The sequence below is a fragment of the Dromiciops gliroides genome, chromosome 4 (assembly GCF_019393635.1).
Source record: "Dromiciops gliroides isolate mDroGli1 chromosome 4, mDroGli1.pri, whole genome shotgun sequence".
Lineage (NCBI taxonomy): Eukaryota > Metazoa > Chordata > Mammalia > Microbiotheria > Microbiotheriidae > Dromiciops > Dromiciops gliroides.
The window spans coordinates 461,810,899-461,831,607 of NC_057864.1; the positions used below are offsets into that span (position 1 = coordinate 461,810,899).

General features: G+C 44.0%; 1 protein-coding gene across 1 annotated transcript in view; it reads left to right on the forward strand.

The window, feature by feature from the left end:
- NLK (nemo like kinase) overlaps positions 1-20,709 on the forward strand; it is a 132,545-nt gene that overhangs the window by 85,175 nt on the left and 26,661 nt on the right. The window contains exons 4-5 of the mRNA XM_044004975.1: positions 18,442-18,548; positions 20,034-20,119. Coding sequence (XP_043860910.1) covers positions 18,442-18,548; positions 20,034-20,119 — 193 coding nt within the window. The remainder of the gene's footprint in view (positions 1-18,441; positions 18,549-20,033; positions 20,120-20,709) is intronic.

Below are 20,709 nucleotides of genomic sequence, written 5' to 3' on the forward strand. Positions count from 1 at the left end.
TTTGAGACCAGACTGTCTGTATAAAGTGGTGAGTTTCTCTTAACTGTGAGCTAAACCAGGATTCAGTGTGCTTGGGAGACAGCAGCAATGTAGCAGGGAAAAAAGCCCTGCATTGTCAACTGAAGACCTCAGTGTGTGTGTCGGTATACTCATCTCCTACTGTGGAAATTTGGGCAGATTCCTTCATTTCTTTCAGGTCTGTGCAATAGGGTCAGTAATAGTTTGTGCTTGTGAGAATTCATTAAGCTAATGTAGAGCAGGCATCGTATAAATGTGAGCTGCTTTTATTAGTTTAAGTTGGATGATTGGCTATGGCCCCTTGGCCTGCCCATGGTCCTGTGAGTCAAGAAAGGAAGTGAGGAAATCTGCATGGAAGGGATGGAGGTGAGAATGGGCCTGTGGTAGAGGGCTGCACCTTCTCTGGCCTCCCAATCCCTAGGATCACATTTCAGAATTCAAAGGAACCACAATGTCAGTGAATGGCGTCAAGAACTTTTGATTAAGCCCCTCCCTTATGGCACTCTGATGAGTGCTAGGAGTACAAAGGCCCTGTCAGAAGGAGTGTAGTAATTTCTACGGGAGGGGGCAACCCATGCACAGATCATTCAGTGCAAATACACAAAAGCACAGAAATGTCTGGGGAAAGGACACAAGTCTAATATAAAGGATAGTTTGTGAAATAGGGATTCCAGAGAGCACAGTGGAACGGAGGGAAAAGTAGGCTAGAGAATCAGGAGGGATGGGGCTGCTATGGACACCCCAGCCAGCCGGCCACTCCGAGTCAACGGGATGCAGAGTGGAGCCCTACCCCCTGGCCACTAGCAAAAGTAACATTGATTCGATTGGTTTGGGTTTCTTAGTTTCTAGCCTTCTCCCCACTCCTCTCCATCTTTTTTTTTTTTTAAACTTGGCAGTCACCCTGGCCCCTGCAGATGGGCAAAATGAAAATGTATTTCCCTAGCAGACTCCCTGAGCATTTGCATGCATAGTTTGCCTTTTCCAAGACTGCTCAGTTGAAGTTTGAGCTCAGTTTGCTTCTGTGGGGTGCCCTTCCTGCTCTCACTGCATAGGCATGGCCTTGTCCCATCCAGACTCAGCCATTAGGGTTGCATCTGCCACCCTAAACATGTGGCACAATGTTTTGCTAGCTCATTTTTTCTGAATGGTAGGATCAATTTATTTTTCCAGTTAGCTTTAACAAAAAAAATTCCGTTGCCTATAGCTTTGTGATCAAGTGCAAGACACTAACTACTTTAAAAAGATAAAGAGATTCACATTTGCCTCTGTTCTATTCACACATTTTAAAAACTTGACCTTTTCAGGGTGGCTAGGTGGTGCAGTGGATAGAGCACTGGCCCAGGAGTCAGGAGGACCTGAGTTCAAATCCAGGCTCAGACACTTGACAGTTACTAGCTGTGTGACCTTGGGCAAGTCACAACCCAATTGCCTTACCAAAAAAATTAAAAAAAAAAAAGATTAAATTCAAAAACTTGACCTTTTATTCCACTAATTTCTGTAGAGAAGCATTCTGACTGAAGTGTCTACAGGCCTTCTAGTTGTGGAGCCACTTTCATGTTTGCTTTTTGTTATCGAGAAGAATTTGGGATTGAGGGCTGGCTCATTTTATTTTATCAAAAAGAAAGCACTCTCACTGTGGTCCATCACTCTTTAAAAAAAAAAAAGTGGACAAGATTGACTGAAACCAGTAGTCTTTTTAAACCGGATTTTCATTATCTGTGCTACTTAAATGCCCTCGTTTTTTATTTCAGATCAGTTATACATTTAAGATCTAGGTTAAGGCTTCCTTCCTCTGTGGACCTGTTCTAGGAAAAGAGACATTTAAGTGAGGAAAGGAATGTTTTAATTTGTGTGAGCATTGTTGTGGAATGTTATCCTTTCAGACAAAGGAAGGAAGTGGTAAATTTTCAGAATTAGCACTTAACGCAATTGTAGACATGATTTAACATTGTGCTGTGGACTCTTTAAGAGATGCTCAGTAGATAGGGAAGCAGGATTCCAAGAACTCCAAAATTTGGGCAACTGAGTTCACACCACAAATTCAACCTCTGTGTGTCAGTCCCATCTGTAAAGCACGAATAAAATTTATATTAAAAATGTCTGTGAAATCCTTATCCAACATGACCTATTCAACAAATATTTCATGATATATGAATGATATCTTTGTATAACTTTCTTTATCTTTGGCTTCTGTTGTCTACAAATTCAGGAGATGTAATTGTAACAAGTTTGACATTTCTTTTGCATGGAGTTTATAGAAAATAGGGTGGGGTGAGAAATGAGTTCTCAGAATCTTCTGTTTCTCTTTTCTGGAAAATAATTTCATACGACATATTATGAATTCTCTTTTCCTATACCAGTTACTTTTAAGCTAACTGTGGAAAGCTTTTTATAAATAGATTACCTTCTGACTTTAGGCTTAACACATGCAGAACTGCATCTACTCCCCTTGGCAGAAAATTTAGCCTACTCCAGTTCTGGAATTTTTTTGGTTCCTTCAGTAACTTCATGGCACAAAACTCACAGCTCACCAGAGTGCCCACTCAAGCACTGTGGAGATGTATAGAGCATCCTGTAACTCTGAAGAGGAAGGCCCATGGGAGCTGTCAGGGAGAGAAAAGGGCTGTTGGCCACCATGCCTCTGCAGTCTCTTTCATTCACCTCATTTTTCCCTCTTCACCCCAAACATCTGCACACCCCACGTTCACTTCCCAGTCCTCTGCCAAGATACAGTTGTACTGCTCAAGTCAGATCTCATCATTACCATCATTCCAATAGTTGAAGTTCCACTGCCAACAAAACAAGGGGTAGGGATTTCCTTTTCCACTTCTGTCTTGTCTTAGGACTCCCCTTTATTGTCACTACATTCCAGTAAGTAACTGCTTCTTAGAAATACACATCTCATTTGAATGTCTACACTTTCTTTACTATTCCCATTCAAGATATTGTCAAATTTGACTGAAAATGTAATCTTCTAGATGATGGGCACTTAGTTTGATGGATATAGCAACTGTATAGGCAGTGGATAGATCTCCAGGCCTGGAATCAGGAGGACTCATCTTCTTGAGTTCAAATCCAGCCTCAGCCACTTGCTAGCTGTGTGACCCTGGGCAAGACACTTAACCCTGTTTGTCTCAGTTTCCTTATCTGTAAAATGAGCTGGAGAAGGAAATGGCAAACCACTGCAGGATCTTTGCCAAGAAAATCCCAAATGGAATTACAGAAAGTTGGATGCAACTGAATTAAACAGCAACTGTATATAGCGATGCCCTTGAAAATGCTTTCTAGTTGAATGATTGGTCAGAGTAGCCAATTCCCCTCAGGTCTGGTCCTGCTGTTTTCTGGTCTTGGCACTTACAGCCCTGGGGATAAAACTCACCAACCCTATCACTTCCACTGGTCTGACCTCAGGAAGTAGTCCCCTTGTCTTTTTTAGACAATACTGGCTGTCTTTGGTACCTGAAGTGGGACTTTTTCTTTTTTCTTTTTTTGCGGGCAATGAGGGTTAAGTGACTTGCCCAGGGTCACAACAGCTAGTAAGTGTCCAGTGTCTGAGGTCAGATTTGAACTCAGGTCCTCCTGAATCCAGGGCCAGTGCTCTATCCACTGCACCACCTAGCTGCCTCCTTTAGTGGTACTTTCAAAGTCCACTTTGAAGTACCTGCTCATCTTTGCATTTTCTTTTTACTTACTTTAAGGAGAATCCTTAACTGTTAACATTTGCAACAACTTATGCATGTTAGCTTTTCACTAGGAAACCACACCTATGTTCCAGTGGAAGGAAACAAACAAATCTAATGTTTTTGTAATGTAAAAACAAATAATGATAACCCTGTAAGGAAATCTAGGCAATGTAAAAACAAAGAAAATAAATATTTTTTTAAAAATGTTTAAACCCCAAACTCCTGATCTGTATAGAAAGAGGTGATCTCCAGTCACCTCACCGTGAGAGAGTCATAGTAAAACATTAGGAAGCACAAGCTAATTTGAGCTTCCGTGAGGCTTTGTCATCCTCTTAGCAATCTCCTGTGCTGCTTAGCCCTCTTGGGTAAATGTGCAGAACCCAGCCAAAGGAATTGAAGGAAGCACAGAGTTGTATTATTTCATCTTTCCTGCCTATCATGGCTCTTTATTTTTAAAGCTTGGCTTTCCCCAAGGAGGCAGCCATGTGTAACATGGGGAAGCAGGGGTTTAGAAACCCACAGAGGAGTCCATCAGATGACCAGTTTTCACTGGAGGAGGCACGGGAGCAGCAGGATGGCAGCCACCCTTCCACGTGAGCAAGGCTCCCACTACAAGTCAGTTTAGTTAAGAGCAGCACCCCAGAGAATGTGGCAGTCCTGCACAAGATAGTCAAGCGCTCATCCTCTCAATGAGAAAGCATTTCTAAGCTCGTACTGTGTGTCGGCACCATTTTCCCATGCCTGGCATTAGTAAGGACTCTTCAATTAGTGTCAAATACAGAGGATCATCTTGAACGGGCAGTTTTCCAAAGAAGAAAAACGGGGGGTTTATTAGTTCAAGTGACACTTTATTTTGACTCGTGTGTAGTTCCTGCTACATTGAGTTCTGCGAGATGCGTTGATGTAGGACACTGGTCTGCCATCCACACACCTTAGCTGGGGCTGGGAAACTGATCAGATACTTTGTCCAAAAAGCAGCCTTCCGTAAAATAATACTAGCTCACATTTATGTCGGGCCTTCCCCTTCAAATAGCACTTTGCTCACATCCCTGTGAGGTGTAGGGTTTTGCAGAGAATAGCATAAGTACCTTTCATTTCTCCATTAAGAAGCTAACCCAGTTTAATTAGCAAAAAGCATATCCTTGGGTTCCCTCCCAATCATTGTCAGCCTGAAAGAAGCATTTTCAAAATCGTAGGAAACATTCTCATCCTAGAGTCACCAAATAAGAGTTACTAAAGATGATATTAAACAAATACAATCCTCTTCTCCCTCCACAGCGATCGCCATGCCATGGTCCTTCTGGTTTAGAACAGATTTTGCTCCATTAGAACCTTTGAAAGAAAATAGTTTATCCATTACCACCTGAATATCAATTCAGAATCATCATTGGAAAAGATCAGACCATCCCTACTTCTCTCTCCTCATCAAACAGTGTCTTTTTCCTCATATCCTTATGCTCCTTTAGCGTTAGAATCATCTTCCTTGGTAAGTTTTCTTTTCCTTAAGCATTGTTTCCATCTCCTTGCTTTAGACTTTCATTTGTTTTATCTTTTTTTTTGGTTGGTTTTTTGGTCTTTAAACATCTGTCTCAGTCGCTCTTTCGATTCTTTTCTTGTACTTGTTCATCTTTCCTGTCTCTCTCTAGTCATTAGGTTAGTTTGTGTCATGTGCCCAGCGAATGATCGGTCAGTATTTATTGGTGTCAGTGATGATAATTTAATAGGACAGGTATTGTTGGCATTATCCCTACAGATCCTGCAACCAGTAATCATGGCTTCCTAAAAACAAAAAAGGATTTAGTTAGGGTACATGTGATTGGAGGTTAGATTTTTCTGTGGTAATTGCAGAGCTGTATTCTTTAACATCACTCATAGACTCAGCTATGGAAGGTATAGTCATGCTTAATGATGTTAAGTTGATTCTTCTGCTCCCCTAAAAATTTCCTGAAATAACAGCACCATCCTAGAAGTGGTTGAATGGTGTCCTCCATATTTACTTTATTACCATCATGGATTTATTTCATTAGTCTGAGGACTCATTCAGGACGGATTCAGTTGACACCCTCTCCCCAGCACCCTCCTGGGCTCTGACGAGTTCTGCCTTTTGTGGCCCAGAACCAGCCATCTGAATCACCTGCCAGGCACCATTTCCAAACCATGGTATGTGCTCCTTTCCCTCCCACACACATAAACATTCTTTCAGAGCTGTCCCACTTCCTTATGTTTGTATCCCAGCAGTCAGTACACTAGACACTGTACATAGTGATCACTGAACACTTTATCTATTTCCCACCTTCTTGTGATGACCCTCTGGATGATAGATCCACACCAAAAGCCTTTGCAGTTGGTGAGAACCTGCTTGCCCTTGTCTCACAGGCTAGTGTAGCCACCACCATGCTATCATGTCTGATGAGGCATGAGAGTGGAGCTTCACCAGTTTGATGTTGGTCTTACTGACTCTTTTAATTGTGGCAAGACACTTCTTACCAACATAGGGTTGACTGCCAAGCTCTAGAATATCAGTTTTCTAACTTTGTCACCTGTATTCCTCCTTTGCTTTATAGTCCATTAAGCAAAGCTTTTTTTTATCCATGTGTGTCTTTTCCTTTGTCTTTAGAAGCCCGCCCCTCAACTCCTTTCCTGCCTTTTATTTGTCCCCTCAAGAACTTGTTCTTTGCCCCAAGAGTTGGCTCTGGGGTCCTAAGCTGGTGTGGTTGTTACTTGAATTTACAGCAGAGCAAGAAAATATAAGTGTCATAAAAGAAAAGAGGGCTCTGTGTGGCAGTTTTTGTGGAGTGAGGTGGAAGGTCACCCCCAGTGAACATAAAGCTTCAGGCGCATAGGTTATGCATGGTACCTGATAAGCCCTGAGGGATAGGAGGAGACCTAACTCTTAGGTGTCTTTTATCCTATCCCTGATCTCTTCCTAGGCTCCTGGCCAGTATTTTTAGGTCTTTATGGACAGAGGCAAAGAATCTTTTTTCCATCAGAGTCTTTTGGTCGATTCCCATGAGGGCTCCCCATCCCCAAATCAGTCAAGAGCCCCAGAAGTAAAATGCTCCCTACTTTAATTCTTATTCAAGAAGAATGTGGTGTGCCACTTACCAGTTTTCAAGGTGAGATCCTGGATCTCAAGCTATCCCAAACTAAAACAATGGTATTATAATTATATTATGGCTTTTGGGGAAAGGGCAGTTAGAAAGAGCAAGGAAACTAAAGACCAGGGAGAAAAGAGACAAATGGACAGACACAGGAAGACACACTTAGGGTAACATCCCATCCTGTGGCCTTTGGAGAGATGACCTCTAATCATTTGTTTAGAAATCTTTGTTGGGGGCAGCTAGGTGGCATAGTGGATAAAGCACCAGCCCTGAATTCAGGAGGACCTGAGTTCAAATCCGGCCTCAGACACTTGACACTTAGTAGCTGTGTGACCCTGGGCAAGTCACTTAACCCTCATTATTCCACCAAAAAAAAAATCTTTGTTGAAGTTTTGCAGTTGTAGGCATGAACAGAGCCATTACCTCCTGCTACCTTCGCTGTGAGCTTGATGTAATCAAGTTTAGTGTGTTTACTGCCAGACTTCTCTTAAATGTTCTTCTCCATCATTTTGTAAGCTCCATAGCCACAGCTGATCTCCACATTTCGGCCTTTCTTCTTGGTGTTCCCTCTACCCAGCATAACCTCTCTCTTCTGTGCCCATCTAAGCCTGAAGTTCTTCTCAAAGTCCTTCAGTGACTCTCTCCCTTAAATGTCTTCAGCCCCACCTCGCAGTGATCTTTTCCTTTATGTGCAGTTCCTGCCTCATTGAATGGGTGGTCTGGAATTGTTCTAAGACACCTGCTATCACATGTGGACATCTTAGACCCCCTCCTCGAATGTAAGGTCCCTGAGGGCTGCAGTCTTGTATTTGGGGCAGGGGAAGGAGGGGAGGTGGGAAGCAGAGTATTGTGAGAATTGGAACGGCAGGTACCCCTGCCGTAGAGATACTGTAGGGAAGCTCCGCCATGAGGAGAAAGCATGTGATTTAGAGACCATGTGACTTTAGCGTCTGGAAGTTACATCTATAGAACCACCCTTGTCAATCAGAGCTACCAGCCAATTAGCTTGGAGCTGTGTGTATAGACAGCCCTGCTTCCTGGTTCACAGATGGCTTCTGGAAGAAGCCATGGAAGATCGGGCTCTTTTCGTCCGCGGAACGAGTATGGCAACAGATGGAGAACAGGGGAGGCCCCTCTTAGTCATTCAGACACCGGCTTGGTGGTGGTGAGAGATTTCACATGGGCTGCTAAGAGAGGACATTGCTTTCTTTCTCTATGGCTATACCAAATTAGATCTAAACTAGGATTTCCATGCTATGAGGAATCTGTTCTCAATCTCCCTCTCTCTCTTCACTAACTTATAATATATATTTTAATAAATCTTTAGAAGCCTAAATTCTTGCTGAATTTATCAGTGATTTTAGCCAGCTTCCCCCCAAGACTGGGGGGGGACGACAGATTAGAATCCACAATTTAGATTTTAAACAACACAGTATCTTCTTTCTTTCTCCTGCCTGTGCTTAGCACAATCCTAAGTACAAATATGCTTAATAAATGTTGTATGAATAAAATGATTCACTCTGTGTGAATCTTAAATATAAATCTTAAAAACTCCCTTGACCCACAGAGTAGTTGTAAAAATTCAGGCAGTGTTGAAATAAACCATTTAAAATAGTCTGCACGGTGATTATTTTAATTTGAGACATTTATCTTGAGTTTTCTGTAATTGGCTTTTGAAAAACATAAAATCCGTCCTGACCTCTTTCTTTTACAGTCTGAACATCTTAATTCTTAGAGTGTCTTAGCATGTGTGGTTGGAAAGATTGCCATCAGCAGTGATGGCTCTGTAAGAATCCCTCCAGTTACATGTTCATTAGGGCACTTGACTGGAAGTTAGGTTCCAGTAATCAGTTTGGTTTCTGTTCATCTCTCCAAAGCTCAAGTTTCCTGATGTGTAAAATCAAGGCGATAATACTATGTTGTGAAAAGCAAGTGAAATAGTATATGAAAGAAAATGTTCTATAGCATTCAAGTGTACACTGCTGTTTATATGGAGTGCCTTTGATTAAATATTAACATGACCTTGCTAGTTACAACGGCTTTGTATGAGAAGCCCTGAACTATTGTATGTTAAGACCTACACAGTGAAAATTGTCTCTTGCCATTACAATTTTTTTTAATACTTTGTATTTCTCTGAGTCAGAACCTGCCTCGAAGAAATTCTCTCTGTATCCAAATAAGAATTACTCTTCCATATCCCTGGAATGTGGTCATCTAGCATGCTTGAAAACCCTTCCTCACTGCCCAAGTGGCCTATTCCAGTGCTGACTAGATCGGAGTATTGGGAGCTGAGATCTGCCCCCTTGCACCTTCCACCTGACAGCTTCTCCTCGTGCCCTCTGGGCCCAAGCAGAACATGACAGTCCTTCCCTGGGCTGGGGACAGCTGGCAGGGCCTACCCAGCTTAATTAACAGTTCTAGTTCCTTAGATTGAACTTCAGATGGCACACTGGCTAGTCCCTAGACTCCCTTGGTCATCCTTTTTTTATGTGCCCCAACTTGTCAATAACCTTCGTCTGGCCCCTCCCCCCACCCCCTTAGGGCAGGTGGGCTCCCGGTCAGCATCAGCCCATTATTGGCTGCTTCCTGGAGTCCAGTCATATAATCATTTCTGTATCCGCACTACCTGTCCATGCACAAAACAGGGCAGCTTGAAAGGCTACCAGAGAGCCATGGGAGCTCAGTGTCCAGCAGAGCTATTAGTTTTCATCTAATAGCTAATTCATCTAATTCTGAAACCATTCTAGTGGCTGGTCGAGGTTGTAATTTGGCAGTAACAAAGACAAGACTAAAATTTCTGTGTGAACTTCATCAAGGCCTTCAACCTGTCTGAGTCTTCTGAGTTTCTTCCTCTGTAAAATGAAGGTCTCTCCTGTCCCAGCTCTAATGTCCCCTGACTCTAGTCCTCCACTGGTGAGCTCTGACATGGTGTGTGTATCGTTTAAAATCTAAATGTGGGGGCAGCTAGGTTGCACAGTGGATAGAGCACCGGCCCTGGATTCAGGAGGACCTGAGTTCAAATCTGACCTCAGACACTTGACACTTACTAGCTGTGTGACCCTGGGCAAGTCACTTAACCCCAATTGCCTCATCAAAAAAAAAAATCTAAATGTAGGTTCTAATCGGTCTCTCTCCCCCCCCCCCCCAGTTTGGGGGGGAAACTGGCTAAAATCACTGATAAATTCACCAAGAGTTTAGGCTTTTAAGGGTTTATTAAAAGATATAAGATGGTGAAGAGAGGGAAAGATTGAGAACAGATTCCTTATAGCATGGAAATCCTAGCTTTCCTAACAGGCCCCGTGAAGCCCTGCCACCAAGCTGATGTCTGGAACCAAAAAAACAGCTCCAGTCCTCCAGCCTCTGCTTCCTACTTCCTGTCCTCCTCCCTAAAATGGGAGGTTCTTCAAGTTGATTGGTTGAGAGCAGTTTCCTGTTGATGTCGCAATCCATATCCTCTGAGAACAACACCCTACTCAGGGCCGGCCAGGCAGATTTAATTGTCACAAGAGGGTACTTAGTCTTTCAGTCTCACCCAATTCAGTCAATTCCAAATCAAACTTCAGGTGGGGGCTCCTGGGCCTCTGCCAAGTCCCATTACTTTAGCACAGGTACATGGTGCTAGAATAGGGTGCCACTGTGCTTGCTTCAGTGCTTACCAGGGTGACATGTGACATGTGGCCTTGGCAATCATTTGGGAGCATCTTCCTCTGAAGCCTGTGGCTCTGTGTGGCCTCCTTGTCACACCTCTTCTTCCCATCGGTTCCATGATTGGTGGTCAAGCGCTCGATTCATTTCAGAGCATTGTCTCAGTGGCTGTGAGCTTCAGGTCAGAGGGTGTGGGCCTGTGCTTCTCAAGAGCACATGTCAGATCCCAGTAGACCCTACTTTTGCATCAGGCCTCCTCTGGGTGTAAGGAATAAATTGTGACTGAGTGAGAAAATGTACAGTTCTGGAACTTCACAGTGCCCACCAGCTTCCAGCCCTTCCAAACGCTCCTTCTACTCAGCAGCTCATGTGCCAATATTTTGGCCTTCTGTTATACTTTATACTTTTCCAAAGAAATGTTTTGTATATCATCTCATTACATCTTTAGAGCAACACTGGAGGGTAAGACCAAGAAAAATTATTCCTATTTTATTGATTAGAAAACAGGCCCTGGGGCAGCTAGGTAGTGCAGTAGATAGAACACCAGCCCTGGATTCAGGAGGATCTGAGTTCAAATCCAGCCTCAGACACTTGATACTAGCTATGTGACCCTGGGCAAGTCACTTTACCCTCATTACTTTTTTTTTTAGGTGAGGCAATTGGGGTGAAGTGACTTGCCCAGGGTCACATAGCTAGTAAGTGTCCTGTCTGAGGCTGGATTTGAACTCAGATCCTCCTGAATCCAGGGCTGGTGCTCTATCCACTGTGCCACCTAGCTGCCCCTGCCCTCATTGCCTCTTAAAATGACAGAAGGTCAGGTGACCTAGATTCTGGCTTCTTACTTATTCATTGTGTATCCTCTAAAGATTAAGTAAGCAAAACAAGGAGACCAGTGTAGACAGCGAGGACTGCAATATAAAGGCAAAGAACGAGCCCAGAAGCCTGTCCACCTGTGGTTATGACAAGAGCCTGGCTTTGGGAGAGAGCTGAGAAAATGCACCTTCCTCCTTTCTTTGTAGAGGTGGGGGGCTCTGGGTACAAAATCCTGCATGTGTGATCAGGTTTGGCTGATGTGACAGCCAGTTCTACTGAGTTGGTTTTCTTTCTTTAAATTTTTTTTTTTAATTTTGTTACAAGGAATGGCTCGCTGGGTGCAAGAAAAGGAGGAGACATATTCCGAAATGAAGGGGATGTCAACAAAAGTATAAATAAATTGTTTTAGACGAAAAGAAATTGGGATTTATTCATTTGTGTTGGAGATTCCTAAATGGTAGACCAGCATTGTCCAGTGGAAATAAGCAGTGTCCACGTGTGCAGTCAGAGGCAAAGGAATACATAGAAAGGAAAAGGGGGGAGGAAGTAAGAGTGGAGAGCAAGAAGCAAAGCGGGAAAAATAAATCAAAAGTTTCATCTAGGGGTGGGAGTTCTTAACCTGGGAAGGGGCCTCTAGAGGGATTTCAGGGGATCTGTGATTTTGGATGGGAAAAAAATCTTTATTTCAATATTGTTGGCTTCCTTTGCAATCCTATGTATTTTATTTTATGCATTTAAAAATTTTTTCTGAGAAGGGGTCCATAGACTTCACCAGACTGCCGAAGCTGGGCATGGTGTCTAGCATACATTGCTTCGGATGCTGGTAGGTTGCCTGAGCCTTGCTGTCCTAGGCTTTATTTAACACTCCTCTTCCCCCTCAGATTCTAGCTAGAAACCTACATTTCTCCTGTGTTGATAATTTGGTTAAAAGGAAATCGAGAGCCCTAAATTCAGAGTGCCTGGCTCTCACGTTTAGGATCCTGGGTGGTCATTGTGGAACTGCACGCACCCAGAGGTGAGCCTGATTCTGCTTCCAGCTCAGCTACCACCAGCATTCTGGATGCCTGCCTTCTATCTGAAGGGACGGGAGCTGAACTGGACAACCTTCTCGGCCCTCAGATTCTGTAGATGACTAGTGATGCTTAATGAAAAAACAAACAGACCCATTTCCCAAGATCATTAAAAAAAAAAAAAAGTTCCTGAAAATTGAATCTGCTTTTTGGATAGAAAACATACAGGCCTTGTTATGCTAGGGCACCCAAGGCATCAGAGACCCCTTTTATTAGTGTTCATTTGCCTCAATGGTTGTTCTGTAGCAAATCAGCACATTTTGTAATCTATATTTTATGCAACTACTTAACTAATTACTGCAATCAGCAGCAATTTATTTTATGGCTCTTCTGTTCAGTTCAGTTGGTTAGAACTCTGAGGCTGGCACACAATGGCCAGTGTGTTTTTAATGATCATATTTTTATTGACTGACTTGAATAGGGAGAAATGTTTAATCTGTTAATGCTCCTCTGAAAGCCCCAACTTTGGTCCCGGATTTTATCTTTGCCCAGTGCTAACTTGAAAGGCATTGGCAGGGGCTTTGACCCAGTGGGAGCACCAGCTGTTGTAGAGGCTGCCCCATTTAAAGGGAGTGAGGCCTGCTTTGGCTCTTGTTTGGGAGCCCCTCATTAAATTACCCAGAGACAATAATCAGATAGCTGCTGTTCAAGTTAATGGCACCTCTGAGCCCCTGTCAAGAGAGCTTTAGTTAACATGCAACAGACCTGGAGTGATGCAGGTCCCTTTTCAGCCCCTCATTTAATTTAAGCTGCTTTAGTTGGCATGGCAACTAGTTGAGACATCTGGGAGACATTATGCTGAGGGATTGAGACTTGAGGAGGATTTTTAGTAGAGCAAAGCAAAAATCTTACGAGGGTAACGTGTTACTTCTAGGCGTTTTCTATTGCCTTATTCATTCTAGAACTTAGGTATTTGTGGCCTTGCTTAACAAAATCAAATGGTAGAAGTTTGCCCGGGACAGCTTTGTTAAAAGAAAAATATCGAGAGATCTTTTTCTTTGACTTTCTAAAAACTTCACAAGGCAGCCTTGCTTATACTGACTGACTATTCAGATGGCTTCAAAAGGTACCTATTCCTTTAAAGAGATTGCAAGTAGAATGAGGAGGAAAATGAAAAGTAAAGTGTCCCCACGTGTGACGAAGAGTGAAGCTTAAATTCCAGGGGTCAGCTTGCCAATAGGGCAATTGAAAGTCAATGTGGGCAGCTAGGTGGCGCAGTAGATAAGAACACTGGCCCTGGATTCAGGAGGACCTGAGTTCAAATCCAGCCTCAGACACTTGACACTTACTAGCTGTGTGACCCGGGGCAAGTCACTTAACCCCAACTGCCTCACCAAAAAAAAGAAAGAAAGTGAATGTGGAAGAATGCATTCTTCTAAAGACATTTGGGGGGAATTAAACATAGTAAGCCAACGTTTTGAAAGACATTGAGGGGAGAAGTTAGACAACAACTTCACAGTCAGAAAGACTTGGGGTCACATCCTGCCTTTGACACATAACTGGCTGTGTGACCTTGGGTAACTCTCTAAGGCTATACTTCTCTCTGGGAGATCCCTACATCAATGAAATTATAGGTCCTGGGGGGAACTAGGTAGAGCAGTAGATATAGCACTGGCCCTGGATTCAGGAGGACCTGAGCTGGCCTCAAACACTTGACCTAGCTGTGTGACTCTGGGCAAGTTACTTAACCCTCATTGCTGAGAGAGAGAGATTGATTGATTGATTGATTGATTGATTGATTGATTGATTGATTGATTGTAGGTCCAAATAGCCTCAAAATAAAAGTGGCAAATGTTGCTGCTGCTAAATTACTTATGGAAGATAATGTAAGATAATCAATAAATGAGCTAAAACCATCTTGTCGGTTCCAATTTGACAGTCCCAATCTCCTGTTTTTAATTATCTTTAAAAAGCCATCCTTGGGAGAAGAAGGACCGAGGGTGCTTGAAAGCAAAAAGCATTTTTAACTTAAGTTGGAGAGTAGACTGCTTTCAATCCCAGTGGTCTGAAATGATTCCTTATGGATGAGAAGCTTTTTGGAAGGTGGGATCAGATTTTTCCAGGTCAGGGGCCAGAGAAGGTCAGTGACATCATGGTTATTTGTGCTGGGCAGAGACAAGAATGGTACTGGCTTATATTTCATCTGGAATGGTGCATATCCATGTGGCCTCCGTATGGATGATTGGTCCTGCCGTGTGAGATCATTGGCGATGCTATTCTTTTAGAGGAGCAGATTTGGGGATCTCTTATGTAAAAGTGTCCAGATGTGTATAGATAAACTGCACAGACAGACAGACATATTACCATACTGTGGGCCAGCCACTGACTGGGGATGCAAGCGAGCCAGTGCCTGCCCTCAAGGAGCTTCCAGTCTAATGGGGCTGGTTGTTGCCCTTTGTGCTCTAGAAGAACCAAAGTGACATCACTGAGCCAGGGCCAAGGCACAGTGTGTCCTACTGTGGCTGATCAGGCCGGGATGATTGCAGGGCTGGGGTGGGGAGGAGGCTTTACCACAGCGGGAGCAGACAGTTCATGTGAACACTTGGGGTGGAGATGGTTCTCGTTTCTTTTGAGTGGTTCTGCTTTGCTCCTAGAGCACAGGGTCTTCTTTGATGAGGGCCTGCCGTATGACTCCAGTGGGGTCAGACAGCAGGTAAAGGGGACCTGCAGGGGGCTGTTGGCCTGGTAGTGGCTGGGAAGTGATGTGGGGCCCTGTCACCAGCAAGCTAAAGCAGCCCATCTGTATGTCTGTGCCCAGTGCCCCAGAGTCAGAGTTCAAGGGAGAGAAGGGTGATGCCCAGAGCAGAACCCGCACAGCCTGGAAGCCATAGTCTGGAGGTGTTTCTGTTCTGTCTTCAGATTGAATCCACCGAAGGCTTGCTCATCTGCTTCCAAGTAGCCATAAAAAATGTCTTCAGAACAAGAGATCATCTCACCCACCCCCACACCAGTGTTTTTCTTCCTTCCTCTGTTTAGAATATGGTTACAGATAGGAGGGGGAAAACACACACAAACACAAGACATTCTGTTTCATATTTATTCTTTGAGTTTGGCTCTCTTATCAATTTGTTCCATTTCTAAGTCAAAACAAGATCTCCCCAAGTGCCAGCACTCACAGTTCAACCTGATCCTTTGAAAACCAAGATGTTTTCTCTCCCCTGCTTGCATCCGCACCAGCTGTCCCCACCAGCAGGAAAGGTTCTGGCGCTGCAGCCCAGCTGGCCTTTCTGATGATATATATGTGGGGCTGCAGACAATCACCTGCTTTTCCACATCCAGAAAAACTCCCTTCCATCCTGTTAGTGGACTGGGCAGACATGCCTGCGCCAAAAGCAGAGAATGGGCCACGCTGGGACGCCCTCTGTGGAATGGGGCTCTTCTAAGGAAACTGACACCTCTCACTTGGGAGGGTGGTTTTTTCCTCCTTGTTCTGTTTTCTTTGTTGGGGCTGTGCTGGAGTCTCTCTCCTGGTGTTTCTGGAACCAGCCTAACTCTCTCTACAAGTGAACTCTGCATAATAGCGTTCTCTAGAGAACGGACTGTCAGGTTCTTAGGGTAAGATTTCATAGTAGGTCCTCTTGGGATTAAGGATCCAAGCATTAGCTTTCTTCCTCGGTGGAGCAGTGCTTGCTTAGTTTTTAGACAACCATACTGACCACTTGGCAAACAAGAGCTCCAGACCCCTTTGGTTTATGTCAGTGTCAAAGACCCTAGGACTTCAACCAGGTCTTCTAGATCACCTTATTCTTTAGATGCTTGTTGTGGGACTTTGCCCAGGACTCAAACCCAGGCCTCTTGGCTCCAAGGCCAGTGTTCTTTCTACTACATATGGTTCTTGCTTTTTGTAAGTGGACTCTTCTGCAGACCTCTGTATAAAGTGATTTTGGCACAATCACTGACGTGGGGAAGGAGGGAGACTGAAGGGGCACCACATGCCCACAGAAGGAGGGGGCTGGCACAGAGTTCAAGGACTCATGGGGCTGCTAGACAGAGAAGAGAGCGCATTCAAAGCTGGGGCAGGGGACAGCCAAAGGGAGGCCTAAGCAGAACCAAGAGGAAGGACATGCAGGGATAGACACCATTAGGCTGGACATAGACGGGAGAGGATGAGTGACATGCAGAGTCTGGGAACGGGCACACAAGGCCCAAGCATGGATGGACAGGTGGACAGAGTGGGGCAAAGGTCTCTTCTCCAGGTGTCCGCTCTGACCCGGATGCAGCCTCCATTCTTCTGCTTTCACTTGGAGGGTGGTGGGTTTTGGTTTGGTTTTTTTTTGGCGGGAGGCAGAATGCTTAACCAAGGGGCAGGAGCACAGAGATAGAGAGAGAACACTTGACAAGCGTGAGAGTGAGCGAGCCCAGTACTATATGGTGAAGTTAGCCGAGTTTTTCTGGAATGCAGATTTCTTTCAGACTTCTTTGCATAATTCAAATTTACATGAAGTGAGAACTATCTGTACTTAGGAAGTTGGGCTGAGAGAAGACATGAAGGAGCAAAGGAAAACCTAATGATTGTTGATAGCCTGACTGACAGCTCCCTCTCTTCCTGTCTCTTGTCCAGACTCAGGGAGTAAGAGAGGACAGAGCTGCTGAAGTTGCTATGTGTATGGTGGAAGAGGAAAGGGAAGACCCCAAGGGCTCTTGGGGGCCAAGCTGCTTCCCTCTGTTGCCAACTCAGTTCCTTAGGCATAGGGAAGCCTGTTTCATACATTCATTGGGATGCCCAGCTAACTTCAGTAAGTCCCAAAAGTTTATATTGTCCCAGAATCACGGGGCACTTAAAACTCTTTAGAGACCATCAGTCAGCTCAGAAAGTCCTCAAAGTCAGATGATACAAATAGGGAGCAGAACACGGGACAGAACCTGCCTCATTTGATCCTCACAACTGTTCTGTGAAGTACATGCTGCTACTGGCCACACTTTACAGCTGAGAAGATTGAGGGGCATGCCCATGGTCACCCAGCTGGCAAGTGTCTGAGGCAGGGTTCAAAGGTCTTCTGCCACACAGCCCAACTGCTTGGGTATGGCTCTGTCCTTTCTTCCAGGGAGAGAAAAGGGGAATTCTCCATTCTCTCTAAGGAGCCCTGGATTTAGTTAGAAGTCCTGGGTTTGTTTGAATCCTGCTTCTGCTACCGACTACCTGAGTGACCTTGGGCAAGTCACCACCCTTCCCCCCCCCCACCTAAGTCTCCTCCTCTACACAATAAGGGGAATGAATGAGATGATTTCTAAAGCTCGTTCCGCCTCTACATCTATGATCCAGTAAATGCTTGTTATTGAATTAACGTCCTAAAGCCTTTGTAACTCAGCCAGAAAAATCAAAGGGGATGCTGTGGGTTCTTTCCAGATTCCACAAATGTTGGGAACTGCTAGCCTGAGAGTAGTTTTTCTGCTTCCATATGAGCCTCCCTTCTTCCCCCCTCCTCCTTCCTAAGGCCAATTTAATAGTTACTGAATACTTCCGTGTAAGTGACCATGGCGGGTGCCAAGAAGCTATTGTCCCTGCCTTCTAGGAGCTTATTTGGGGAGATTACATAAACACCTGAAGAACTGAAGAAAAAGGCTCATTCAGATACTAGGGTTGGGTGACAATCAAAGGTGTGGGCTTACATAAATGAGCATCATCCTCTCCATCCTCTCCGTCCTCTCTGTCTTTTAAGTCAGAGAATAGAAGACCAGAGAGGTGCCAAGCCCAGAGCACTTTCCCTTTAGATCAGGCTGCAGTTTCTCTCTTCTCCACTACCTGGTTGGGCTGGAAGGAGACTGCCACCCCGACTTTCTGTGACTTCAGAGAATGCTCCTGTGTCCTACTCTTGCGTCCTTTTTAGGACAGTCACTTGGGCCTGCTTGCATTTTAGAGGGCTGGTGACAGAAAAGATGGTGGTGGTTTGCTTTGGCTACCTTTCTCCTGAAGGTAAATTCTGTAATTTAATGATGTCAGTCTTCCATCTCTCGAAGGCTGGAATTCTGACCCTTCTTATGCTGTGCATCAAGAAGTTTTCTTCTGGTAAAGCTTCAGCTGTGAAAGCGGAAGGTTTTCTAAACACTAGGGAATACTTCTGGGGGTAACGAGCGGCGTTCTCTGAACTCTCCTTAACTTCTAACCCAAAGATATGTTGTCACAGAATTGATGCAGAGTGACCTACATAAAATTATCGTCTCTCCTCAACCACTCAGCTCAGATCATGTCAAAGTTTTTCTTTATCAGATTTTACGAGGTAAGATTTTATGTCTAAAGGACAAGAAATGGTGATCGGGAGTGAAAGTTGGGTTTTCCCTTTGATCTTTTCCCTGGCCTTCCAGGGCTTTCCTGCCCCAACAGGCAGTTCACTTTTGACATAACCAAGCTTAACATTCCCTTGAAGGCTCCCAGATTGCCAAGAAGTTCTTGCTTAAGCTTTAGTGACAGTGATGGCAAAGATGGAACCACTCCACTTAACAGTTGGAACAAGTTGATTTGGAAGAGGCAAGTCTGGAAGAATCCCTTGACCACCAGATGGTGGAGGGCCATGAACTTTGGAGTAGGAGTACCTAGCACCAGGTACCTAAACAAGAGTCTATCTGATCTGTGGCCTCAAGTCACCACAGAGCAGCAGCAGTAGCAGCAGCGTCTATTGAGACGTCCACTGGCCTAACTGTGCAGATAAGGAGCTAATGGAACCAGCTGCCTAAATGATTTGGCTCATTGGCAGGAAGTGACCATGCTGGCTTGACCAGGATGAGCATGAAGAATCTTCTTGGCAGTTCTGACTTTCTGTATTATTCACTAAATTGGTGCCTGGGCATTAGCCCTCTCCTTTAACTGAGTTTTGATGTCATAAGACAAGATGGGTGACTCAGCTGAAGTGCAACAGAAACCTTTTTTCCTTATATAAGATTTTTTTTCTTAGAGCAAATAGAGTTTATATTGTCCTTAGGAAAGATTTAAAAGCTTCCCCTTAAAGACTGGGAACCCCTAAACCATCAATCTCTATAAATTCTACCTAAGCATTGGGAAGCTTTTTTAGCATATTTTTTGTTCTTCTCCAGTCCCATTTCATAACCGTAAGTGACTGTTGTGATGAAGGGGATTTGCTGCTTTTTTTAGTTTTTAAAAAAACGACCTCAGATACATAGGGTGTTTCTGGAGGGACCTTTCCATAATAATGTCGAAGTTCCTGGTATTCAGGTCAGAGAATGAGAAAATGGTCCTTAGTTCTCAACAACTGGTGGAGGGAAGAGCCTGGGTAGGTCCCTGGATTGGAGTCTTCCCGAAGAGAAGAAAAGCCCCACTTGGACTTCTCATGGTTAAAGTAGACTTCAGAGAACTTCCCATCTCCAAGGACCACATAGAAGCCATGTGGGGAATTGAGAGTGATCAGGCCAACCCTAGTGTCAGAATCACTGTTGCAGATTTAGCTTCAGATCATCTTATGAATTATAAGGCATCTCTGCAGAATGAAAGCCCATAATGACTTTTTTGTGACTTTGCATTTAACTGTAATCAAAACTACAGAGAGAGAGAGAGAAAGAGTGTGTGTGGAGGGAGGGGGCAGCCAACTGGCCGGCCACAGACCTGGATCAGACTTTTCATCTTACTCATTATAAACTTGCAAAGAAAGCCCAGAATCTCTAATTTGTTGTACACCTAAGAAAAGTTTTCCAGAATCTCTCATTATATTAGAAACAAGAATAAGCCTCTGCCATTTGATTTGTTGTTTCAGGTTTGAAATATCTTCATTCTGCCGGCATTTTACATCGTGACATTAAGCCAGGGAATCTCCTTGTGAACAGCAACTGTGTGCTTAAGGTAGGCTCTTCAATTTATTTTAACAACTGTGAGTGTCCAGCCTTTTAAGACCAGTGTATTTTCAAGAGGAAATTGCTAAGGTGTTTGTCATTCTTTTATTTTAAATAAACTCCAGTTTTTTCTGTCCCATCTCACAGAAAAATACTAGCCCTAATAAGCATCTTATGTGCCTATTAGGAATAAGCATTTACTGTTTTGACACATGGCATGTTTTTCCATTTTTTTTTTTCTCCTTTGTAGTGTGTGTATTGGCGGTGTTGAAATGGAAATAAGGTGGATAAAGAAAAGGCAAGACCCTTTAAATAAAGTGATTTCCTTTCCCATCTCCAAAGAAACTCTTGTTATTGGGATTAATCATTCGAAGGCTGATAATTCATTCCTTCTGTCTGTGTTTTGTTATACAAGGCAGGAGGAATCATGGGAAGAAATATCAGCTACTATCAAGGCCATCCCTCTCATTTTATACATGAGGAACTGAAGCCCAGGGAGGTTAGACAACTTGTCCAAGAAGGTCATACAGGTGGCAAGTGTCAGAGGTGGGATGTAAACCCCAGCCTTCTGACTTCAGAGTCCATTGCAGGGGTGGCTGC